Source organism: Protopterus annectens, chromosome 5.part1 (assembly GCF_019279795.1).
Source record: "Protopterus annectens isolate FY-2018-M chromosome 5.part1, PAN1.0, whole genome shotgun sequence".
Lineage (NCBI taxonomy): Eukaryota > Metazoa > Chordata > Ceratodontiformes > Protopteridae > Protopterus > Protopterus annectens.
Window position 1 is genome coordinate 579,723,665 of NC_056736.1, and position 19,825 is coordinate 579,743,489.

General features: G+C 42.7%; 1 protein-coding gene across 1 annotated transcript in view; it reads right to left on the minus strand.

Moving 5' to 3' along the window:
- THAP12 (THAP domain containing 12) overlaps positions 1-19,825 on the minus strand; it is a 299,454-nt gene that overhangs the window by 85,308 nt on the left and 194,321 nt on the right. The window contains exon 6 of the mRNA XM_044072831.1: positions 9,086-9,122. Coding sequence (XP_043928766.1) covers positions 9,086-9,122 — 37 coding nt within the window. The remainder of the gene's footprint in view (positions 1-9,085; positions 9,123-19,825) is intronic.

Below are 19,825 nucleotides of genomic sequence, written 5' to 3' on the forward strand. Positions count from 1 at the left end.
GCCCTTGGGTCCCTGCGAAATGGTCTCAGGATCCGCAGTAGGATTTTTAAAAAGGAACTTATGAGAGTCAGGGACCCTGTAATTTCTATCAGGATTTCTGGGAGCAGGAGGTAATGAGTCAGGGGTCAAGCTAGATTCCGAACTGGCATCATCAACAATGTCTAGTACAGGAGGTATGGCTAAAGGCCTGTGCTGGGGCAGGAGTAAGAAATCCCCAAGCCTCTTTTTAGAATCAGAGAAATCCTGACTTTCCCAACGAAAATGCTCCCTGTATGCAAGTTTTCACCAAAAGAAAAATCCTCTGGGGGGGATGCAGAGGGAATAGAGTCCTCAGCATCAGAATCCTCATAGGCAGATAAGGGTAAATCCTGGTCATCAGAGGAAACAGAAAATTCAGAATCCTGGTCAGAAGTATCATAAGCAAACTCAGTCCTAGGTCTCTTAGAGGGGGAAAGTTGGCTTCCCCTGATTAAAGTAATAAGGTCTTCAGCCATTCTTATCACTTGTTTTTTAGGCATAGAGGCCTGGCCATGCGGTCTGGGCATCAGTTTTCTAGGCATGGTTCGAGTTTTAGGCCTTGAAGAAGAAGATGGCGTTGGTTTGATACGCATGTTAGGAGGCCTGAATATACCCTCAGAAGCCGGTGCCTGCACAGCGGCTCCGGACCCATCCAAGGTACAGACATCAGCAGGTTCCACAGCTGAAGCATCTCACGGCATACTGGACTCTGAATGGGTCTCAGTAGAGGCCTGCGAATCTGAAGTAGCAGGTATAAGGGGCTGCAAAAGCACCTCACTGAGTACTGGCAACTGGCTAAGGAGAAACGTCGTCAGCAGTTTTGGACCTTGGCGGCCTGTCTCTGTATCTTTGCGTTTTTTCGGAATGTCGGTAGTCGGATGGCTTACTGAAGACATATCAGGATAATTGAACAGAGCAAAAACATATTTAGAAGCGTAAATATACAGACGACGGGTAGTTTGTGGCTTAAATAAGGCACAAAACCGACAGCGAGGTACATCGTGGTCAGGGCCTAGGCAAGGAATACAGTACGAATGAAAATCTTTATGAGGTATTTGCTTTCCACAAATAATGCAATTATTAACCTTTACTGACATCGGTTTTAGAGCAAGAAAAAGTTTCCCCAACGAGGTACTTAGCTTTTAGTTGAAGTTTTCGGTTCTGAAACTCGAAAATGAAAATTTCAGGAGTCGGCCGACCGGCACTTGCGAACTGCTTCTGCTCCGGGCACTGCACGGCAAGAAAGACTGACGTAATGGAGTCGGCTGCATGTTTTAGATCCCTGACGTCACGGAAGAAGGGACAGCAACCGACGCAGGACCCAAGACTTTGTTAATCAGGTCGACTGAGGGCTACTGCAAGTAGATAACCCAAATGTGATGACTGCAACAGTGAAACATGAAGAACATCACTGCATCATTGGGCCCAGATAATATCCCAGGATGCCTTCTAAACAGCATGAAACATGACATATCAGGGCCTCTGGAATTACTATTTAACTGTAGCTTCCAAAGAGGCTTCGTGCCTCATGAATGGAGAACGGCAACAGTCATCCCTGTGCACAAAGATGGGCCATCTACTGACCCAGGAAAAGTACAGCTGTGTACCTACCATAAATGTAGATGTTAGAGTGTATTCACTGTTGCAGTCATTACTCTTGGGTTATCCTGCTGGCAGGCTACCCTCAGTCGGCAAGAATTCCAAAGTCTAGGTCCAGCGTCAGTTGCTGTCGCCTCTTCCCTGACGTCAGTGCGCCAGGGGTATAAAAGATGCAGCTGACGCCATTTTCTTCAGTTTTTCTTGCCCCAGATGTCAGGTGCCCCAAATAGGTAGGCTGAAAAATATACCAATAAGAAATGCATGCATAAAAATAACATTTCCTTCATCTACAAGCAAATACACCAAAAAGGTTGTATAGGATAGAGAAGTGCAGATAAGTCCCAGCAAAGAGAAGGGAGATGGAGGGTGGGTAACCTGGACTGCAACAGTGAATACACTCGAACATCTACATTTATGGTAGGTACACAACTGTACTATGTTCATTGTGTTTCACTATTGCAGTCATTACTCTTGGGTAGAATCCCAAAGCTGAGGATGGGTGGCTGGGCTAAATAGGATTAGGAGAGGCTATGAGGCCCTGCAAAACTGCAGTGGCGAAGCCTGCTCTGGACATAGAGTAGAGAGGCAAGTGGTAGTGCTTTGTAAAGGTGTGCACTGAACTCCAAGTTGCAGCCTCTAAGATATCTTTGGTTGGTACTCCTCTGAGGAAGGCTGCTGAAGTGGCTGCTGCTCTGGTGGAATGAGGCCTAATGCCCTTAGGCACTGATTTGCCATGTTGAAAATAGCAGAAATGGATGCAATGGCCTATCCATTTAGAAATAGTCTGTTTTGAGATAGCCTTTCCTTGTTATCCTGCAGCATATGACACTAAAAGTTGCTGAGTCTTTCTGAAAGCTTTAGTTCTGTCCAAGTAGAAGCGCAACTGCCTGTGTATGTCCAAAGAATGCAGAATTTTCTCATTCTTGTTCTGTGGATTTGGGTAAAAGGTAGGCAAGTGAATGATTTGGTTGAGGGCCACACTGGACACTACCTTAGGCATAAATGTAGGGTTTGTCCTCAGAGAAATCCTGTCTGGATGAAAAATGATGAAAGGTTCCACAGCAATGAGTGCTTGTAACTCCGAGACTCGCCTTGCAAAGGTTATTGCTAGGAGCAGAGCTGTTTTCCAGGATAAGAATTTTATATCTGCTGTTGATGCTGGCTCGAAAGGAGGTAGTGTGAGTTTTTCCAAAACATAATTGAGGTCCCAGGTCGGAATTGGAGCTCTCCTTGGAGGCCTAATGTTTTTGGCCCCTCTGAGGTACTGCCTTATTAAAAGATGAGAAAATATAGGTGGTTCCGTATTGTAATGTGCTGAAATGGCAGAGGCATGAATCTTAATTGATGAGAAAGAAAGGCCTTTGTTCAGCATCTCAGTTAGGTATTGTAAAATCTGAGGGATATTTGGTACACACGTGTCAATGCCTTGTCCCTGGTTCCAAGCACAGAATCTCTTCCATTTTTCTGCATAAGATTTTCTGGTACTGGGCCTCCTGGCCTCCAAGATAACATCCATAACAGCTTTTGAAAGAGGAATGTTCTGAATGGCTACATTATCCGCCATGCTGCCAGATTTAAGGTCCTGAGTTGGCTGTGCAGGATCTGATCGTTTTGTTGGGTCAGCAAGTGAGAAGTTTGAGGCAATATTCATGCTGGACCTTGAGACAAGCTCTTTAGGATTGGGTACCAGTGCTGGCGTGGCCAGTCTGGTGCAATCAGTATCATTTTTGGCTTCTCTTGTCTGACCTTTAGGAGTACTCTGGGAAGGAGAGGCAGTGGGGGAAATGTTAGATTTTTCCAGCTGAATGACAGGGCGTCCACTTTCCATGCTTGCTTGTGATAAATCCTTGTGCAAAAATCTCTGCAATTGACAGTTGTGAGGGGAGGCAAATAGATCTATGTCTGGGCGTCCCCATTTCCTTATTATCATGCTGAAGACTTGTGGATCCAGTTTCCATTCGTGGGGATCCATGAGGTTTCTGCTTAGTTAGTCTGCCAGAGTGTTTGTTTTTCCTGGCAGGAATTGTGCTTGCAGGTGAATTTGAAAAGCCAATGCTGTGCCCCATAAGGTCATTGCTTGTCTACAGAAAGGGTAAGAATGTGTACCTCCCTGCTTGTTTATGTACCACATGACCGTAGTGTTGTCTGTCTTTATCAGTAACTGTCCTGGATGAAGCAGGTCCTTGAAAGCTGTCAGGGCATTTTGAACAGCTAGCATCTCTTTTTGATTGATGTGAAGATGCATCTGGTTTGCAGGCCATGTGCCCTGAATACATTTTCCTGCCATATGGGCCCCCCAGGCATAATCTGATGCATCCGTTGTCAGTGTCTGTCTGGCTGTGGGTAAACTGAATGGCAGACCCTTGCTGTGGTGACAGGCTTCTGCCCACCATCGAAACTCCTGTTGTAGGCAGGGAATGAGTGCAATTATTGTCTCCAGGCTGTGGCAATGCTGAGTCTAAACACTTTTCAGATACCATTGTAGTTTCATCATATGCAGTCTGGCATATGGAATTAGTAGAATGCAGGATGCCATGAAACCCAAGGCCTGCAGGATTTTCCTTGCAAATAAGTGGGTTTTTGTTGCCAATTTCTTGAAGTAAGTAGTCAGTTGTTTTTGCTTGTCTGGCATGAGATAAGCCATCTGGGCAGTTGTATTTAAGCTTGCACCCAGGAATATTATCTCTTAAGAGGGCACTAGTTTTTGATTTCTTTATGTTTACTGTGTACCCTAGGCCAATTAATAATCTTTTTACAAACGCCAGATGCTTTAGAAGAGTGTCTTTGTTCTCAGCTTGAATTAGGCAGTCATCCAAGTAGGGATATATTTGAATTCCTTTTTGTCAGCAAAACGCAATTACTGGTGCCAGGCATTTTATGAAGACCCTGGGCGCAGTAGATAAGCCAAAGGGCAGTGCAGAGAATTGGTAATGCATTGATCCAGCTATGAATCTGAGGTATCTTCTGCAAGATTGTCCGATTGGGACATGCAGGTATGCCTCTTTTAGGTCCAAAGTTATGAACCAAGCCCTCTTGCCCAGCATGGGCAGTAGCTGCTGTAGAGTCAACATCTTGAATTTTGGAACTTCCAGAAACGTATTTAGTATAGACAGGTCCAGAATTGGTCTCCAGGTTTTGTCCTTCCTGGGTACTAGGAAAAGTCTGGAGTAAAATCCTTGCCCCTGCTCTTGTTGTGGTACTTGCTGAATTCATGTCCGTGAGGGCTGTAATTTGCTTTTGTGCCTCTGCCCATTGATTGTGTGGCAGGTCTAGCATGCCCTTTGACCTTGGTAGAGTGTGAAAATGGAACCTGTAGCCTTGGGACACTATGTTCAGGACCCATTTGTCTTGGGTAACCAATTTGCCAATTTGATGAAAAAAGTGCTAGTTTTCCCCCTAAGGGGGCTGTCAAAAGAAAACTGCTTGGAACTGGTAGAGGAAAGTCATTGGGACCGTTTCCTGTAAGGTTGTGATTTGTCTTCTCCGCTTCTGGAGGTAGGAGCACCCCATTGTTTAGGCATGTATGAGCCTTGGGGCTGAGATCTGCCTCTGGGACGCCTGTATCTGCCTCTTTGTGGTCTGTCTGCGACTGGAAAGGACCAATTTTTAGAAGGCCAGTTCCTGCTAAACCTGGGTGGCTGTACCTGTAAGAAATCCTTGACTGTCTGCATGAATTTTGCTTTATCCTCCATTTTTTTCAACACCTCTTCTGCTTTAGTACCAAACAAAGTATCATGCTTTAATGGTGCATCTAATAATTTTGCTTTAACATGATCAGGCAGATTCTGTTCCTTTAACCAAGCATGCCTTCTAATAACAGAACCTGTAACAGCGGCCCTGCAAGAGGCCTCAGTGAATCATAACCACATTGCAAAGTATGCTTTCTCACTTGTTCAGTTGCATGCGATAAATCCTGCAAAATTCCTTGTTCTCTGAACATTCAGTATTTGCCAAGATTTTCTGCTTAAGTAGTGACATTAAATATTGCTGATATTTAAGCATATGAAACTGACAATTTAAAGCCCTTACCAGCCAGGGTGGCTGAAGTGTAAACTTTTTCCCCCCATCTGTCTAGAGCCCTAGAATCCCTATCAGAGGGGACAGTGTTTTTTGCAGTGGAAACTCTAACCCCCTTGGGACCCTGAGATATAGTTTCTGGGTTAGCAGCAGGGTTTTTATATAGGAACTTATGAGAATCCAGGACCCTGTAGTATCTATCTGGCTTAGCAGGTGCAGGGGGTAAAGAGTCAGGGGACAGACCAGACTGAAAATACATCATCTACAATGTCTAGAAGAGGTGGAATAGCAAGGGGTCTGTGCTGAGGAAGAAGCAGAAAGTCTCTGAGCCTTTTCTTAGATTCAGAATAATCTTGGCTCTCCCAGTGGAAATGCTCCCTCATAGTATGCAGTGTTTCCCCAAAAGAATAATCCTCAGGAGAGGCTGAAGGAATGGATTCTTCAGCATCAGAATCCTCATAGGGAAGCATGGAGTAATCCTGTTCAGAAGAGGAATCAGAGGAAATAGATACCTGATCAGAAGAATCATACTCTGTCTCTTGCCTAGGCCTGTTATCAGGAGGGGGATGGGAGCCCCTGATCAAAGTAATTAGGTCTTCGGCCATTTTGAGCATCTGTTTTTTAGGCATGGAAGTCTGAGTAGGAGAATGCTGTACTTGTTTCTTTGTCTTTAGAGCTGCTTTAGTCTTTGAAGCTGAAGATGGCTTAATATATAGTTGTGTAGGTCTGAAGACACCCTCAGAAGCCGATGCCTGCTCAGCGGCTCCGGACCCATCTGAAGGAGTGATTTCCGAGTGTCCAATACCTTGAGTATCCAGAGGCCCAGTTGGCTCCACGTGGGAGTCGGTAGCGGCCTGTGGCTCTGAGGTAGGGGGCGCCAGGGGCTGCGAAAGCGCCTCACCGAGAACTGGCGACTGGCCTAGTAGAGGCTTTGTCGTCGGTTTTGGACCTCGGATGCCTATCCTTGTCCTTGCGTTTTTTGTAAACTCCGGTTGTCGGCTGTTCCGACGGCATTATATAATTAAATCTTCGGCCAAAGTAATAAAATGCAAAATTGAACCGACGCTTGATAGTGCGTTGGTTAAATCTAGCACAAAACCGACAACTAGCGACGTTGTCATCAGGGCCCTAGGCAAGGAATACAGTAAGAGTGAAAATCTTTATGAGGTATTTGCTTTCCACAAGAAATACAATTGCTAACTTTTTCTGACATCGGTCTGGAGCAAGAACAAAGTTTCCCCAACGGGGTACTTAGCTTTAATGAAGACTTCGGTTCTGAAATTCAGATTTGAAAATCTCAGTAGTCGGCTGACCGGCACTTGCAAACTGCTTTTGCTTCGGGCACCGCGCGGCAAGAAAGATTGAAGAAAATGGCGTCGGCTGCATCTTTTATACCCCTGGCGCACTGACGTCAGGGAAGAGGCGACAGCAACCGAAGCCGGACCTAGACTTTGGAATTCTGGCCGACTGAGGGTAGCCTGCCAGCAGGATAACCCAAGAGTAATGACTGCAACAGTGAAACACGATGAACATCTACAGACCCATAAGTCTCACTAGTCTTATATGGAAAGAATAATCCCGCAGATGATCAACAGAGAAATAGTAAACCTGCAGACACTGGACAGAACCCAGTTTGGTATCATCAAGGGCAGATCATGTCCACTCAACCCACTGGACTTCTTTGAGATGATAACCAAAGCAATGAAAGAGGTAAAAATGGTTCACACTGCCTACCTTGACCTGGCCAATACATCTGACACAATACCCCACCCGGGCATTGTTGACAAACTCAAGAGGTTAGGTACAAACCCGTATGTCACCCGGTGGATAGCTAACTGGCTCACAGACAGGACCCAGGAAGTTAAAACTGGGGAGTCCACCTCTACAAAGAGGCCAGTCACAAGTGGAGTCCCTCAGGGATCAGTCCTTGAACTGCTCATTTTTGGAATTTAATTTTCAAAAGTCAAGGCCAATGTCAGTGGTCTCTGGCTGACTAAATTTGCAAATGATTGCAAATTAGGAGCTGTCATTGAATCCCACACAGACACAAATGTTCTCCAGGACACGCTGACACAGACAAACAACTGATGTCAGAGCCATGTACCAAAATTGATACCAAGAAATACATAATAGTTTCCTTTGGAAAGTTATCCATCCCTGGTAACTATCATATTGACAACACACTCCTTAGAGTTGACCCAGTAGTCAGTAACGTAGGGACACATATAGATGGTAATCTAGTCTCTGACCATCATGTGTCTTCAGTACTGAGGAAATCGTTCTATGCTGCGCAACCTATAAACAAAGGTATGGCATCCAAGTCCAAGGAAGTCTTTGTTCCACTGTATTCAACCTATCATTGAGTACAGCCCTTTGGTATGTACTCAACCACACATATCCAACAACTGAACGTCCACAGAGGTTCTTCACTAAAAGAATACAGGGCATAAGTAAAATGTCCTATGCAGACCACCTCAAGGCCCTATCCCTGTATTCTGTCTCCTACAGGCTTTTGAGGGGAGATCTCTGCCTGGCATACAGGGCATTGTCAGACCCCACTCTGATGGACCTCCTTCATATCCACAAAACAAACAGCACCAGAATTACCCATTCTAAAGACTTAAACCTTGCCTGCGATATAAACAGAACCTGCTGGGGAGACAGATATGTATCTCAGAGACTACCCAGTCTATGGAACAGGCTCCCCATTCATGTAAAGCAGAGTTCCAGAAATTCATCCTTGGTTTGGCACCTATGTCTCTAATGGACATGGGCAACCTGTAAATGGTTCATCTTCAAGGCTCCTGCTTACACTTAACAAGGGTATCAGAACTTGTCACAGATTTGGGATGCATGGCTAGGCTTAAAAAGGCCCTTGTGATCATTAACCTAGTAAACACCTATGAAACTATGAAAAACTACCAACGGTAAAAAGAAAAGGACAATATTTGCTCCAACTAGGTAAAGGGAGGACAAAGAGAAATGCTTAGCGAAAGGAAGTAGATACATAAGCAGAAATAACTTATCTTCTCAAATTAACACCCGAGAGCTGCAGCGACCATGTCTGTACACAATGGCGGCAAACTAGATCTGGGGAATGAGGGTGACTGCTGCGTTATGGGTAAGTGAGGAGTTCAAGAGCTTGTAGTATCCACAATCTGCGAATCAGCGGCAGAGTCAGATCCAAGGAACGGATCCAAACCCATATGTTAAGGAATGAATGAAAACTGACAACATCAGGTCCTGGATTTAATTCCCATGATTTTTTCACTTTCATAATAAACATGTCATTTAACTACTGTTTGCTTCAAAACACAGCAAAAACGCATATAGTTTATGTGTGCCAACAACATGCTGAAGTTAACAATATCTGTAAATCACTCACAATCAGTTAGTCACAAAGTATTAAGAATCACAAATTATGAAAACATTTAAAATCTGAACTACTTACTTCTTCTTACTTTCAGTTTCTGCAATTCTTCTTCACTCTAAAAGGGTAAAGAATAATTGTAAGATCAAATTTAGCTATGTTAGTTAATATAAAAATTAAAATATTTAATATACTGCAGCTGGTGCACCTTTAATAAAATACTTTTAAGGGCATGGTGAAGCTTTAATGAATTTAAGTGCATCCAGTTAGATACATATATGGTGGATGTGTGAGGCAATCTAGATACTAAAAACTGAAAAAAAATAATCGTTCTGTGGTGTACAGGGCATACACGCAGCCAAAAGCATGCAAACCTAAGAAAGTGGCTGCATGAGCACAGGAAGTTAGTCTATGTTTACAGTCTATATTCTAGTATTATTCAGTCTGCACTGGCAAAAGACTGGTTTCAAACATATTCTGTGGTCTCTGCGTGAGCATCTAAGTATGTAGCATATAAAAACGAAAAACTGTCAGTATGTTTTTCAGTGGCTCAGTCTAAATGAACTGAAGAACTTATACCAATGATGGAATCCTGGTGTATTTACTTAAGAATACAATCAAAACCCTTTACAGAAGCATATTGTGACATATAGCAATGGGACAGTGTCCCTTTAAAGCTAATGGTAATGTATACTGGGAAGGGGGCATGTAAGTTTAGGTTACAGGTGGCTGTGCTAAGTAAAACAAGCAAAAAAAACAAAAAAAGACATCTCTTGTATGCCTTTTTACTGCAGTTTGCTGCAGCTATATTTGTTGACAAAAGCTATTATGGGACAGAACCACACACTTCACATGGGAAGAGCGGGGAGGAGGAAGGATGAGGGTCTAGGGGCCCTGGGGACAGTGATCCTAGCAAAGTCTGCCCTAGATCTGGAGAAGAAATACAGTATATAGTGCTTTGTAAAAGTATATACAGAGGGACAAACTGTTGCTTTTAGAACACTTGTAGAATGCAACCCTTTCCAAAAAGCCACTGATGAAGTGAAGGTCCCAGTAGAATGAGCCTTGACCCTACCTAGAATTGTTTTGCTGTGGTGAGTATAACAAAAGATAATAGCATGAGACAACCATTTGGAAACAGTCTGCTTTGACACAGGTTGTCCTTTTTTTCTTACCTTCACAAGAAATGAACTGATCAGCGTTCCTGAAAGATTTTGCTCTGTCAGAATAGTACCAAGAGTATTCTGTGGACATACAAGATATGTAGTATTCTTTCTCCTTCATTTTTGGGTTCTGGAAAGAAAGTAAGGAGATGGATAGCTTGGCTCAAGTTAACTTGGATATCACTTTAGGCAAAAAAAATAGGAATAGTTCTCAAGGAAACCCTATCTTACTGGAACATAAGATAAGGCTGACCCACCATAAGAGCTTCAAACTCTGATACTAATTGCTGTGACCTCTGCAAGAAGAATAACACTGTTTTCCATGTTAAGAACTTCAAGTCATCTTGATGAGATGGGTCCAAATGGAGCAAGAATTATTTTTTCTAACATGAAATTAAGATACCAAGGAGAAGCCACCTATTTTCTAGGAGGCTTTGTATGCAGCACCCCTTTCAAAACATTTTCACATGACACTGCATTAAGGAGGGGAATCCATGGTCAGACATAGTGAAACATCCAAAAAATGAACCCTGACTGGGGAGTAAGACAGGCCAGAGGATAGTAACTCACACAAACAATGAAGAACCAGAGAAATACTAGCTCTAAATAGGTAATGGTTCTTTGGGGCATCAGCTAGAAAAACATTTCCATGTAATAACACATGATTTTCTAATAGCAGGTTTTCTTGCCTTTCTGTAATACCTGCTGCAAGTTCTCAGAAAAAAATGTGCCTAAAAGGTATTAATCCAGGCAGTCAGTTGCAGTTGTTTGGAGTTGTGATGTATCAAATACCCCAGGTCTTGTACGAGTAGATTCAGTCTCTAAGAAAGCTTGTGGTAATTGCCCTGGCCATTTCCAAGACAGGGAACTGATAGTGTACGCAAGAGAATGAAAATCTTAAAACGTCTGAATTCTTTGCAAACTGTTGTGTGATAATAGACATCTTTTAACTCTAACATTACCATGAAAATGAATGGGGAACATTATCAGTGATAAAAAGGTTTGTAGAGATAACATTCTGAACTTTGGGATCTTGACACAGAGACTGTGAAAGGGGTCTCCATGTTCCCTACTTATTCGGCACAAGAAAGATCTTTGAATAAAACTTTGCCTACCTGATCTGAGGGCACTAGTTCTATGACCTTCAGTGCAACACGTGCTCCAAAACAAGTTTGATTTATATAAGGAGATATCCGATGAAAAAGAGGAAGAGACTCCAACTGCCATCTGCACCCCAGTTGGATGATTCTCAGAAATCATCTGCAATAATCTGATGCCACTTAGAAGATGAAAGCATATACAGAGGGAAAGAATTAAAGGACTGGCAGGGAGTGTGTGCATGTTTCTGGACTGAATGGCAGGTATTTACAATGGTGACTTTTATGGACTGTACTTGGCTCTGGGAGGCTCTTCTTTCTTTTTTGAGCCTCATTGCCATTACTTTTTAAAATGTTATCTTTAAACTTTGCTGGCACTGTATATTTTGTTTCTTAAAAAGGGGTTCTGAATTAAAAAGTTTTTTTACTGACCTTAGAAAGGAGAACTGAGCGATTTAGGTAACCCCATGAATCAATTTTCCCCGTTCAACAAATCTTTTAAAGACTTTAGCAGTAGAATGGGCAAAAAAAAAAAATCTTTGTCAAAGGGAGAACTTAAAAATCTTAGCTTTAGCATCTTCTGTTAAGTTTTGAGAATGTAACCAAGCAAATATTTTCATAATTGAACTAGCAGCAGTTCTGGATACAGCATCAGCAGAATCACATACTAGTGAGCAACACCATATAAATGAGGATGGGTCTAACATCCTATCAAATATCATTACTCCGAGTAAGGAAAGCTCCCCCTGAATGCAAACAAAGATGGTTCTAACAACCTATCAGAGGTCCTCATTCTAAGCAAGGGAAAGGCCATTCGGGTGGTACTAGGTTGTCCCACAGTGTACTATGCCACCTCTGTAAAAAGAAGTGATGTCTGACCATAACATTCCATCTGTATTGTTGATCCTCATTCAGTCATTACGTATGGGTATCAGTTCCGACCTCAGAACCGAGCTGGCCATCTTCCAAGCTTGCGTCAGCTACAAAATCTCGAGCTAAACCTTTTACCCAGAATTCCCCTCTCCCTATTACCTCAGATTGAGTTTGCAAGTCAAAAGAAGGTAGAGGCTACCTCTGGTCAAATGACCTAATAGAACCGGATGGTGAGATCCACTAGAAGCCACAGGAGGGGAAAGGAGGGAGGGTTGTAATGACTGAACGAGGATCAACAATACAGATGGAACGTTATAGTAAGACATAACTTCTTTATCTGATATTGTTAATCCTCGTTCATTCCTTACGCATGGGACAGAGTCCCCAGCTACCTCTATTCCTGGGCGGCTCTCATGGAAGGACATTCCTGAGCACCACAGAACCAAAAGATGCTTTTCCCCTGGAGGCCAAATCCAATTTGTAATGATTGATGAAGGTAGGAGAAGTAGCCCAAGTTGCAGCTGCACAGATGTCATGTAAAGAAGCTCTGGCATGGAAGGCAGCAGAAGTTCTCCTTCCCTGTAGTCTTTACCCCTCCCTCCTCCAGCTCTTGTTCTGTATTGGATAACCTGAGGTAATTTAAACCCAGGGTGCCATTTTGTTTTTTTGTTTCAAATCCAACAGCAGCTGTTTTGTCTCCCTTGGTGTGTAATCATCCTACTGTAAGGTTTTTGCATTCAAGGTATGCTGTATATTGTGGTTTAATTCCTAATGCTTTAGTACAACAGCTTATACTATATGTTTCTGTTATGTTTAACACTGCAGGATGCCTTTAGATAATTCTGCTTACTGAACTGCTGTCACATATGCACCTAGATATGTTCTGTTTTCCTTGTTTACTGTTATAGAGCCAGAAGGGCTATTTCACATGCTGCATTTCACTGCTCTGTCTAACTGCATTGACTAGTTTTTAAATACATTGAAAGTGTATCTTGCTTAATTTAGTAGAGGACTGCTTTCTATATTTACATTTTATATTTGTATGTTGCCATAAGAAAATATTTTATGTTATCAGGTGCTGAAGCAGGATTAACCATTGCCTGATGTTTTTGTTATTGACTATTGCTAAACAAAAATCCAATCTGACTGGTCACACAGTATGTGCTGCCTTAACCTAATGCTCTCTTACATTTTTCTTCTATTTTTCTTTCAGTAATCCAAACCATCCTTCAGGTCAAGCAGTAGAAATTTCAGTTGTTTCTCTTGAGCACTGGGCACCCACAGACACTTGTCCTGCAACTAAAACGACTAAATACTAATGTAGGTGCTTAACTTCCAAGTGTCTAGACAGTAAAATACCTTACTTGCATTAACTTAAACAAATGTTAGTGAGTGTATTAGTATATTTCTGCTGTATAGTTCCTTAGTCAAACCTCTGTACTGATGAGTACATCACCAGGACTAAACAGTTGTATATTGCTCTCCAGTTAGTGCCCCCCCCCCAACTAAAGTCAAGTTTCTTTTGAGAAATACTCAAATCTATAAAAGAGCATTTCTTTTCCTCTCCTGTTTCATCTGTAACTAACCCCAGCTTTAATTCTATGTCCTTTTAAGAATGTCAGAAAATTATACTCTGTGCCCATAACATAGCCTATAACTTCGTGCAAACATATTAAATTACAGTTAAAATTTCAGTTGAACATATTACAATTTAAGCTAACATTACATACTTACCAAAGCCTAAAGAAACACTTAGAGTCGGTGTTAGCCGCTGCTCAAGCCTGCTGGGCTTGCTTCGCTCTCCTCCCTGTCCCCTATTCCCACCCGCCCCCACTACTTCTCCTTTTATTCTAACCCCTAATCACCTGACCAGTAGTCCAACCCCTAATTCCCTAACAACTAGCCCAACCCACTCATCCTACCTCCCCCCCCCCCAATCCAATTATATCCCACTCCCAAAACACATTCCCAGGCAACACAACTCTAACCTCACACACAACCAACCAGGAATCCTAGTTGTACTTCTCACTCAAAGTAGTATCATGTTACCCACACTCACATCCCTATCACTAGCTCTACTATCGCTAACCTTCCTAACTTCCTTACAAACAGATCTACCGTTGCACAACTGCTATCACACTACCCACACTAGCCCACCCTCTCAAACTCACTCAGACTCCTACATCTGCCCTACAGTCATAAATCTTACAACTACATATTACTCACTAACAAAAATTACACCATCTCATCACACTAAGAAAAACTCTCATAGACCAAGCTCGCAAACAATTAATATTAAAAAACACATACTGACACTTCTACAAATTCTGCTAACCTCTGGTGACATTCACCCAAATACAGGTCCCCTCTCAGCTAGACAAACATCTGACCTGCTAATCCTAAATCTCAACATAAGAAGTATTACCAATAAGCTAACAGACCTACATGCATTCATAGCCCACTACAACCCTGATATACTCGCCATTACAGAAACCTGGCTTACACCCATTATCCAAGATGAAGTCTTTCTTCCCCCAGGGTATAATACACTTAGATCTGATAGAACAAACATGAAAGGAGGAGGAGTAGCCATTCTCTTTAGAAACACCCTTAACCTCCAGCTCCTGCACACCACACCACCCACTTTTCAAACTGCTGAAGTCCTGTTTTCTGTCCTATCCATAAGAAACACCAAGAAGATTAATATAATATGCTGCTATATACCTCCAGGCAACAACTCGCTCATAATAGAAGACATCCTACACTGGACAAAGGACAATCTACCTCAGGAAACGATCCTACTAGGAGACCTTAACTGACTGGGCAACCTGTAACTCCAGCAGCCCCTCTACACATATCAATCTATATGGGTTCTCTCAACTAATTAAAGAACCAACTAGAATAGATGAGAAAACAAAGAGAGAATCCATACTGGACTGGACACTAACCAACTATCCCAAACAAAACTATACAGTAGGCTGCCTCCCAGATGACTTAAGTGATCATCTCCCCACCTTCCTACTCCAGAAACACTCCAATCACCCCAAACCAGTAGTCTACAAATTTGTACGAGATGACCGTAACCTTACCCCACGATACCTAAATACTGTCCTAAGCCACTGCAACTGGGAACCACTACGGACACTGGGTTAGACCAGGCAGTAGACTACTTCAATACAACCTTCTCTAACATCCTTAATAGTCTAGCTCCCAGCAGAAAGATCAGAGTTAAAGCCAACTCGCACCCTGGCTAAATAGAGACACCAGAGCCTTACTAAAAGCTAGAGATAAAGCCTGGAAAATCTGGAAAACTGACAAAACCCCTAGCTCCAGACAATACTATCAACAGCTTAGAAACAAGGCCAAGGCTGAATCCAAAATAAACAAACAAAACTATTTTCTTAGCCAAAGGAAATATTCAAATAGTCCACAAAAATTCTGGCATGCCATTAACTCCCTACTAAAGCCAGGCAAAACCACAACCCCAGCACCCATCTCTACTAACAATACCCTAGACACAGCTTCTCAATTTAATAACCATTTTACTAAATCCATCTTGGCCCTGTCCAGTCAAATAACCAAAAACATTCTACCTCAGTCACAACATAACCTATTCCACACCACCCCCTCTTTCAGCCTATCACCAGTGCCCACCTCAACTATCAAAAAACTCCTCCTAAAACTAAAGCCAACCACACTAGCAGCTGATAACATACCTGCTGCATACCTAAAAATGGCTAGTGACTCCTTATCATATCCTGTCTCCATCCTTATCAACCGCTCCATACTAGACCATACTAGAATCCTACATACCCAAACTCTGGAAAGTATCTCGCATCATTCCTCTCCATAAAGGAGGTAATTCTTATGAATTCTCCAACTACCAACCTATTGCCATCCTTTGCCCCTTATCCAAAATTCTTGAGAAATGCATCCACTTGCAAGTGATGACATTTCTTAACACACACAATCTAATATCTACCACACAACACGGTTTCCGTCCACATCACAGCATTACCACAGTCCTTTTATCTTTCACTAATTATATAAACCTTCACAGGAATGATAACAAATATGTATCGGCCATTTTCCTAGACCTCTCAAAAGCATTTGATATGGTCTCCCACTCCATTCTACTAGACTCACTAACATCATTATCCTTCACCTCCTCTACTATGGCCTGGTTCAGAAGCTACTTGTCTGACAGGCAACAATCAGTCCAGTGGAAAGGAACTCTGTCTACACAACTTCCAGCCACCATAGGTGTCCCACAGGGCTCTACACTGGGCCCGCTGTTGTTCTCTATTTTCACAAATAACCTCAAATGCTCTACACAACATGCCACACTCATACAATATGCAGATGATTCAACTCTGATCTGCTCCACCTCATCTCCCACCACCCTCATACACTCACTCAAGATACCTTTATCTCAGTAGAAAATGGATATCTGGGATCCAACTAATTCTAAATCCCAAAAGACAAAACTGCTACTATTTACCCCTAATAGATAAAAAAAAACCTCTCCTTTACCATAACCTCTAATGACGGCACCACCATCTCCCCTTCTAACCACACCAAACTTCTGGGTATTGAAATAGACAATAATCTCCACTTTGATGTTCACATCTCACATACCATAAAACTAGTACACAAAAAACTAGGCTCCCTATACAGGCATAAGTCCTTTCTCTCACAAAAAGCAAGAGTCACTCTTGCACAAAGCCACCTCCTCTCAACTCTATTATCATGGCACCAATCTTTACCCAAATCAGACAATGTGACCTAGACAAACTAGAATCATGCTACAATAAAATAGCCAAGTTTGCTACTAACTCAACCTATAGAACCCATCACTGTACTGCACTAAAAGAACTAAAATGGCTTGAGCTACCACAGCTACTTAACTATCACCAGCTGGGCACAGCCTACAATATTCTCAAATATCCTGAAAACCCCTCATTATCCAACCTACTTACTATCTATACTACAAACCGATACCTAAGATCCAGTGAAAAATCTCTCCTCTCCATCACCAAGGCTAACAATAATGCAGGAAAGCGCTACTCCCACACCGTTGCCAGAAATTGGAACTCTCTTCCCTATCTGTGTCCACTGCCCCTCCACATCCATATTCAAAAACTCCCTCAAATCGCACCTTCTTAGTACATGGTTATGCCCTTGTATCACATAACCCTACCCATACTACTATTAACTCCCCAAATTCCTCTCTGATCACATGCTGGAGCTCTGATCCCCTGTAGGCTTGGTCATCTGAAAGGGTACTTTTAACTGTAGAATCTTACTTGATATATTTTCTTTTCTTACCAAAGTATGACTGACATTGTCTTTTTACCCATGTTCTATATCTTTTACCTGGAGTGTTTTTATTAATTCTTGTTATATTACTATGCTCAGCATACATGATGTAACCTGTTTTGTGTATTATGCTGGATGTACTGTATTTGTATAACTTGATGTTGGAGCTTTTCTCCCCGGGCCTCCGCTGAAAATGGACCTGGTCCAGTCGGAATTTCCCGGTTAACAAATGTAAAATAAATAAAATAAATAAATAAATAAGTTGCCATCGACCTTGTAGAATGAGCCTTTATGGTAGTAGGTAATGGAATATTACGTTGTCTATAAATGAAGGTCACACAGTCTTTCAACCATTTAGCCAATGTGACCTTAGCAACAGCACATCATAATCTAGGTCCAGAATAGGCCAAAAATAACTGGTCTGATTTACAAGAGGCCTTAATCCTGTTAAAGTAGAAGCAAATTTGCCTGTGAATATCTAGGGTATGTAGGCAATATACTCCTTTGTTTGAATAGTTGGGGAAGAAAACTGGTAATTCAATGGTTTGATTAATGGACATTTCAGAGATCACTTTTGGCAGAAAGGAAGGATGACACTAACTCTATGAAAAATCAAATATGGACTCTTGATGCATAAGGCTTGAAGCTCAGAAATATGTCTGGCAGAAGTAATGGCGACCAAAAACAAGGTTATCCATGACAAGTATTTGAGGTTGCAAGAAGAAGCTGGTTCAAAAGGTGGCATTGTCAAAGCTTGTAGAACTAATGACAGGTCCCATGGTTGAGTAGGTTCTCTAAAAAGGGGTTTTAGATGATTCACACCTTTTATGAAAGTCTTACATAATTTCTGTGACATAAGAGAGGAGTCTTGGACACTAACATGGAAATTAGATATTGCAGCCAAATGAACTCTAATGGTAGAGGCCGATAAACCAGATTGAAAAAGAGTGGCTAGATACTCCAGTACTATCGACACTGGTGCTGAAAAAGGATCTACCTGCTTTTCTTTCAGCCAAAAAGTAAATCTTTTCCACTTGCTTAAATAAGTAATTCTGGTGGAAGACTTATGAGATGCAATAAGAATGTCACTTACTGGCAAAGAAGATCATTCTACCTGGCAATCAAGGGAATTGCAGGAGTCAAGCTGTGAGCTTCAGGCTGTCCAAGTTGGGGTGAATCAGATTTTGCGGATGGGAGATCAACCCCAGGGTTGGATGGAGAATCCACGGTTCATCTAGCAGGTGAGACTGAAGGAAGGGGAACCAAATCTGACGAGGCCAATATGGCGCTATGAGGATCACTTTGCTCTTCAACCGGCAGGCTTTCTTCAGAAATTGGGGAATGAGGGGGAGAGGTGGAAATGCATAAAGTAGACCCAAGGGCCAATCGTGGACTACAGCGTCCCTGGGTGACTGTCCCGGAGAGGAAATCAGAGCGAAATAGTTGCTGCATTTGTAGTTGGTTGGGGATGCAAAGAGGTCGCAGCAAGGAAGACCCCAGCTGTTGAAAATCTCTACCGCTATCACGGTATTCAGGGACCACTCGTGAGTTTGTAGAATACACCTGCTGAGTCTGTCTGCTATCATGTTGGAACTCCCGGGAATGTGCGTTGCTACAGGAAAATGGCTGGTAGCCATTGCCCATTGCGATATCCTCATGACAGAGTGGGTAAGATTTGGTTAAGCCCGGTTTGTTGGTGTACCAGACCACCGCCATGTTGTCTGATTGTATCGCAATAGTCCCAGATGGCAGCAGGGGATGGAATGCTTGCAACACCAGAAGCACCACCCTCAGCTCTAGAACATTTATATGCAGATGGGCCTCCATTTCGGACCAAGTACCTTGGACTGTCTGACCCTGACATACCCCCCCCCCCCCATCAGGGAGGCGTCTGTGGTCACTGTAGCCTTGGGTTGTTGGGGAAAGAAGGGGCAAGACCATTGTGCGGGTTGTGGGTTATCCACCAATTTAAATCCTGTTTGCACCTGTGAGTTACCCAAATCTTGGCTGAAAGAGGGTACTGAAAGGGATACCACTGGGTGTGCAGTAGCCATTGTAAAAGCCTCATGTGAAACCTGGCCAGGGAGACAATGGTGATGGAGGCTGCCATGGAACCCAACAACTGTAGAACAGAATGAGCTGTGGATTTCTCCCTTGAAAGGATTGGGATCAGTTGTTGCTTTTATCCTTAGAATTCTGTGCTCTGGAATGGATGCTCTGCAATCCTTTGTATTCAAGATGACCCCTATGAATTCTGTGGACTGAGATGGGGTGAGATTGGATTTTTGCCAGTTTATGGTTATGCCTTGCCTTTGTGCAGCAAGGAGAGAGTATGCCAAGGCTTCTTCCAGTAGATGTCTGGCGGGGGC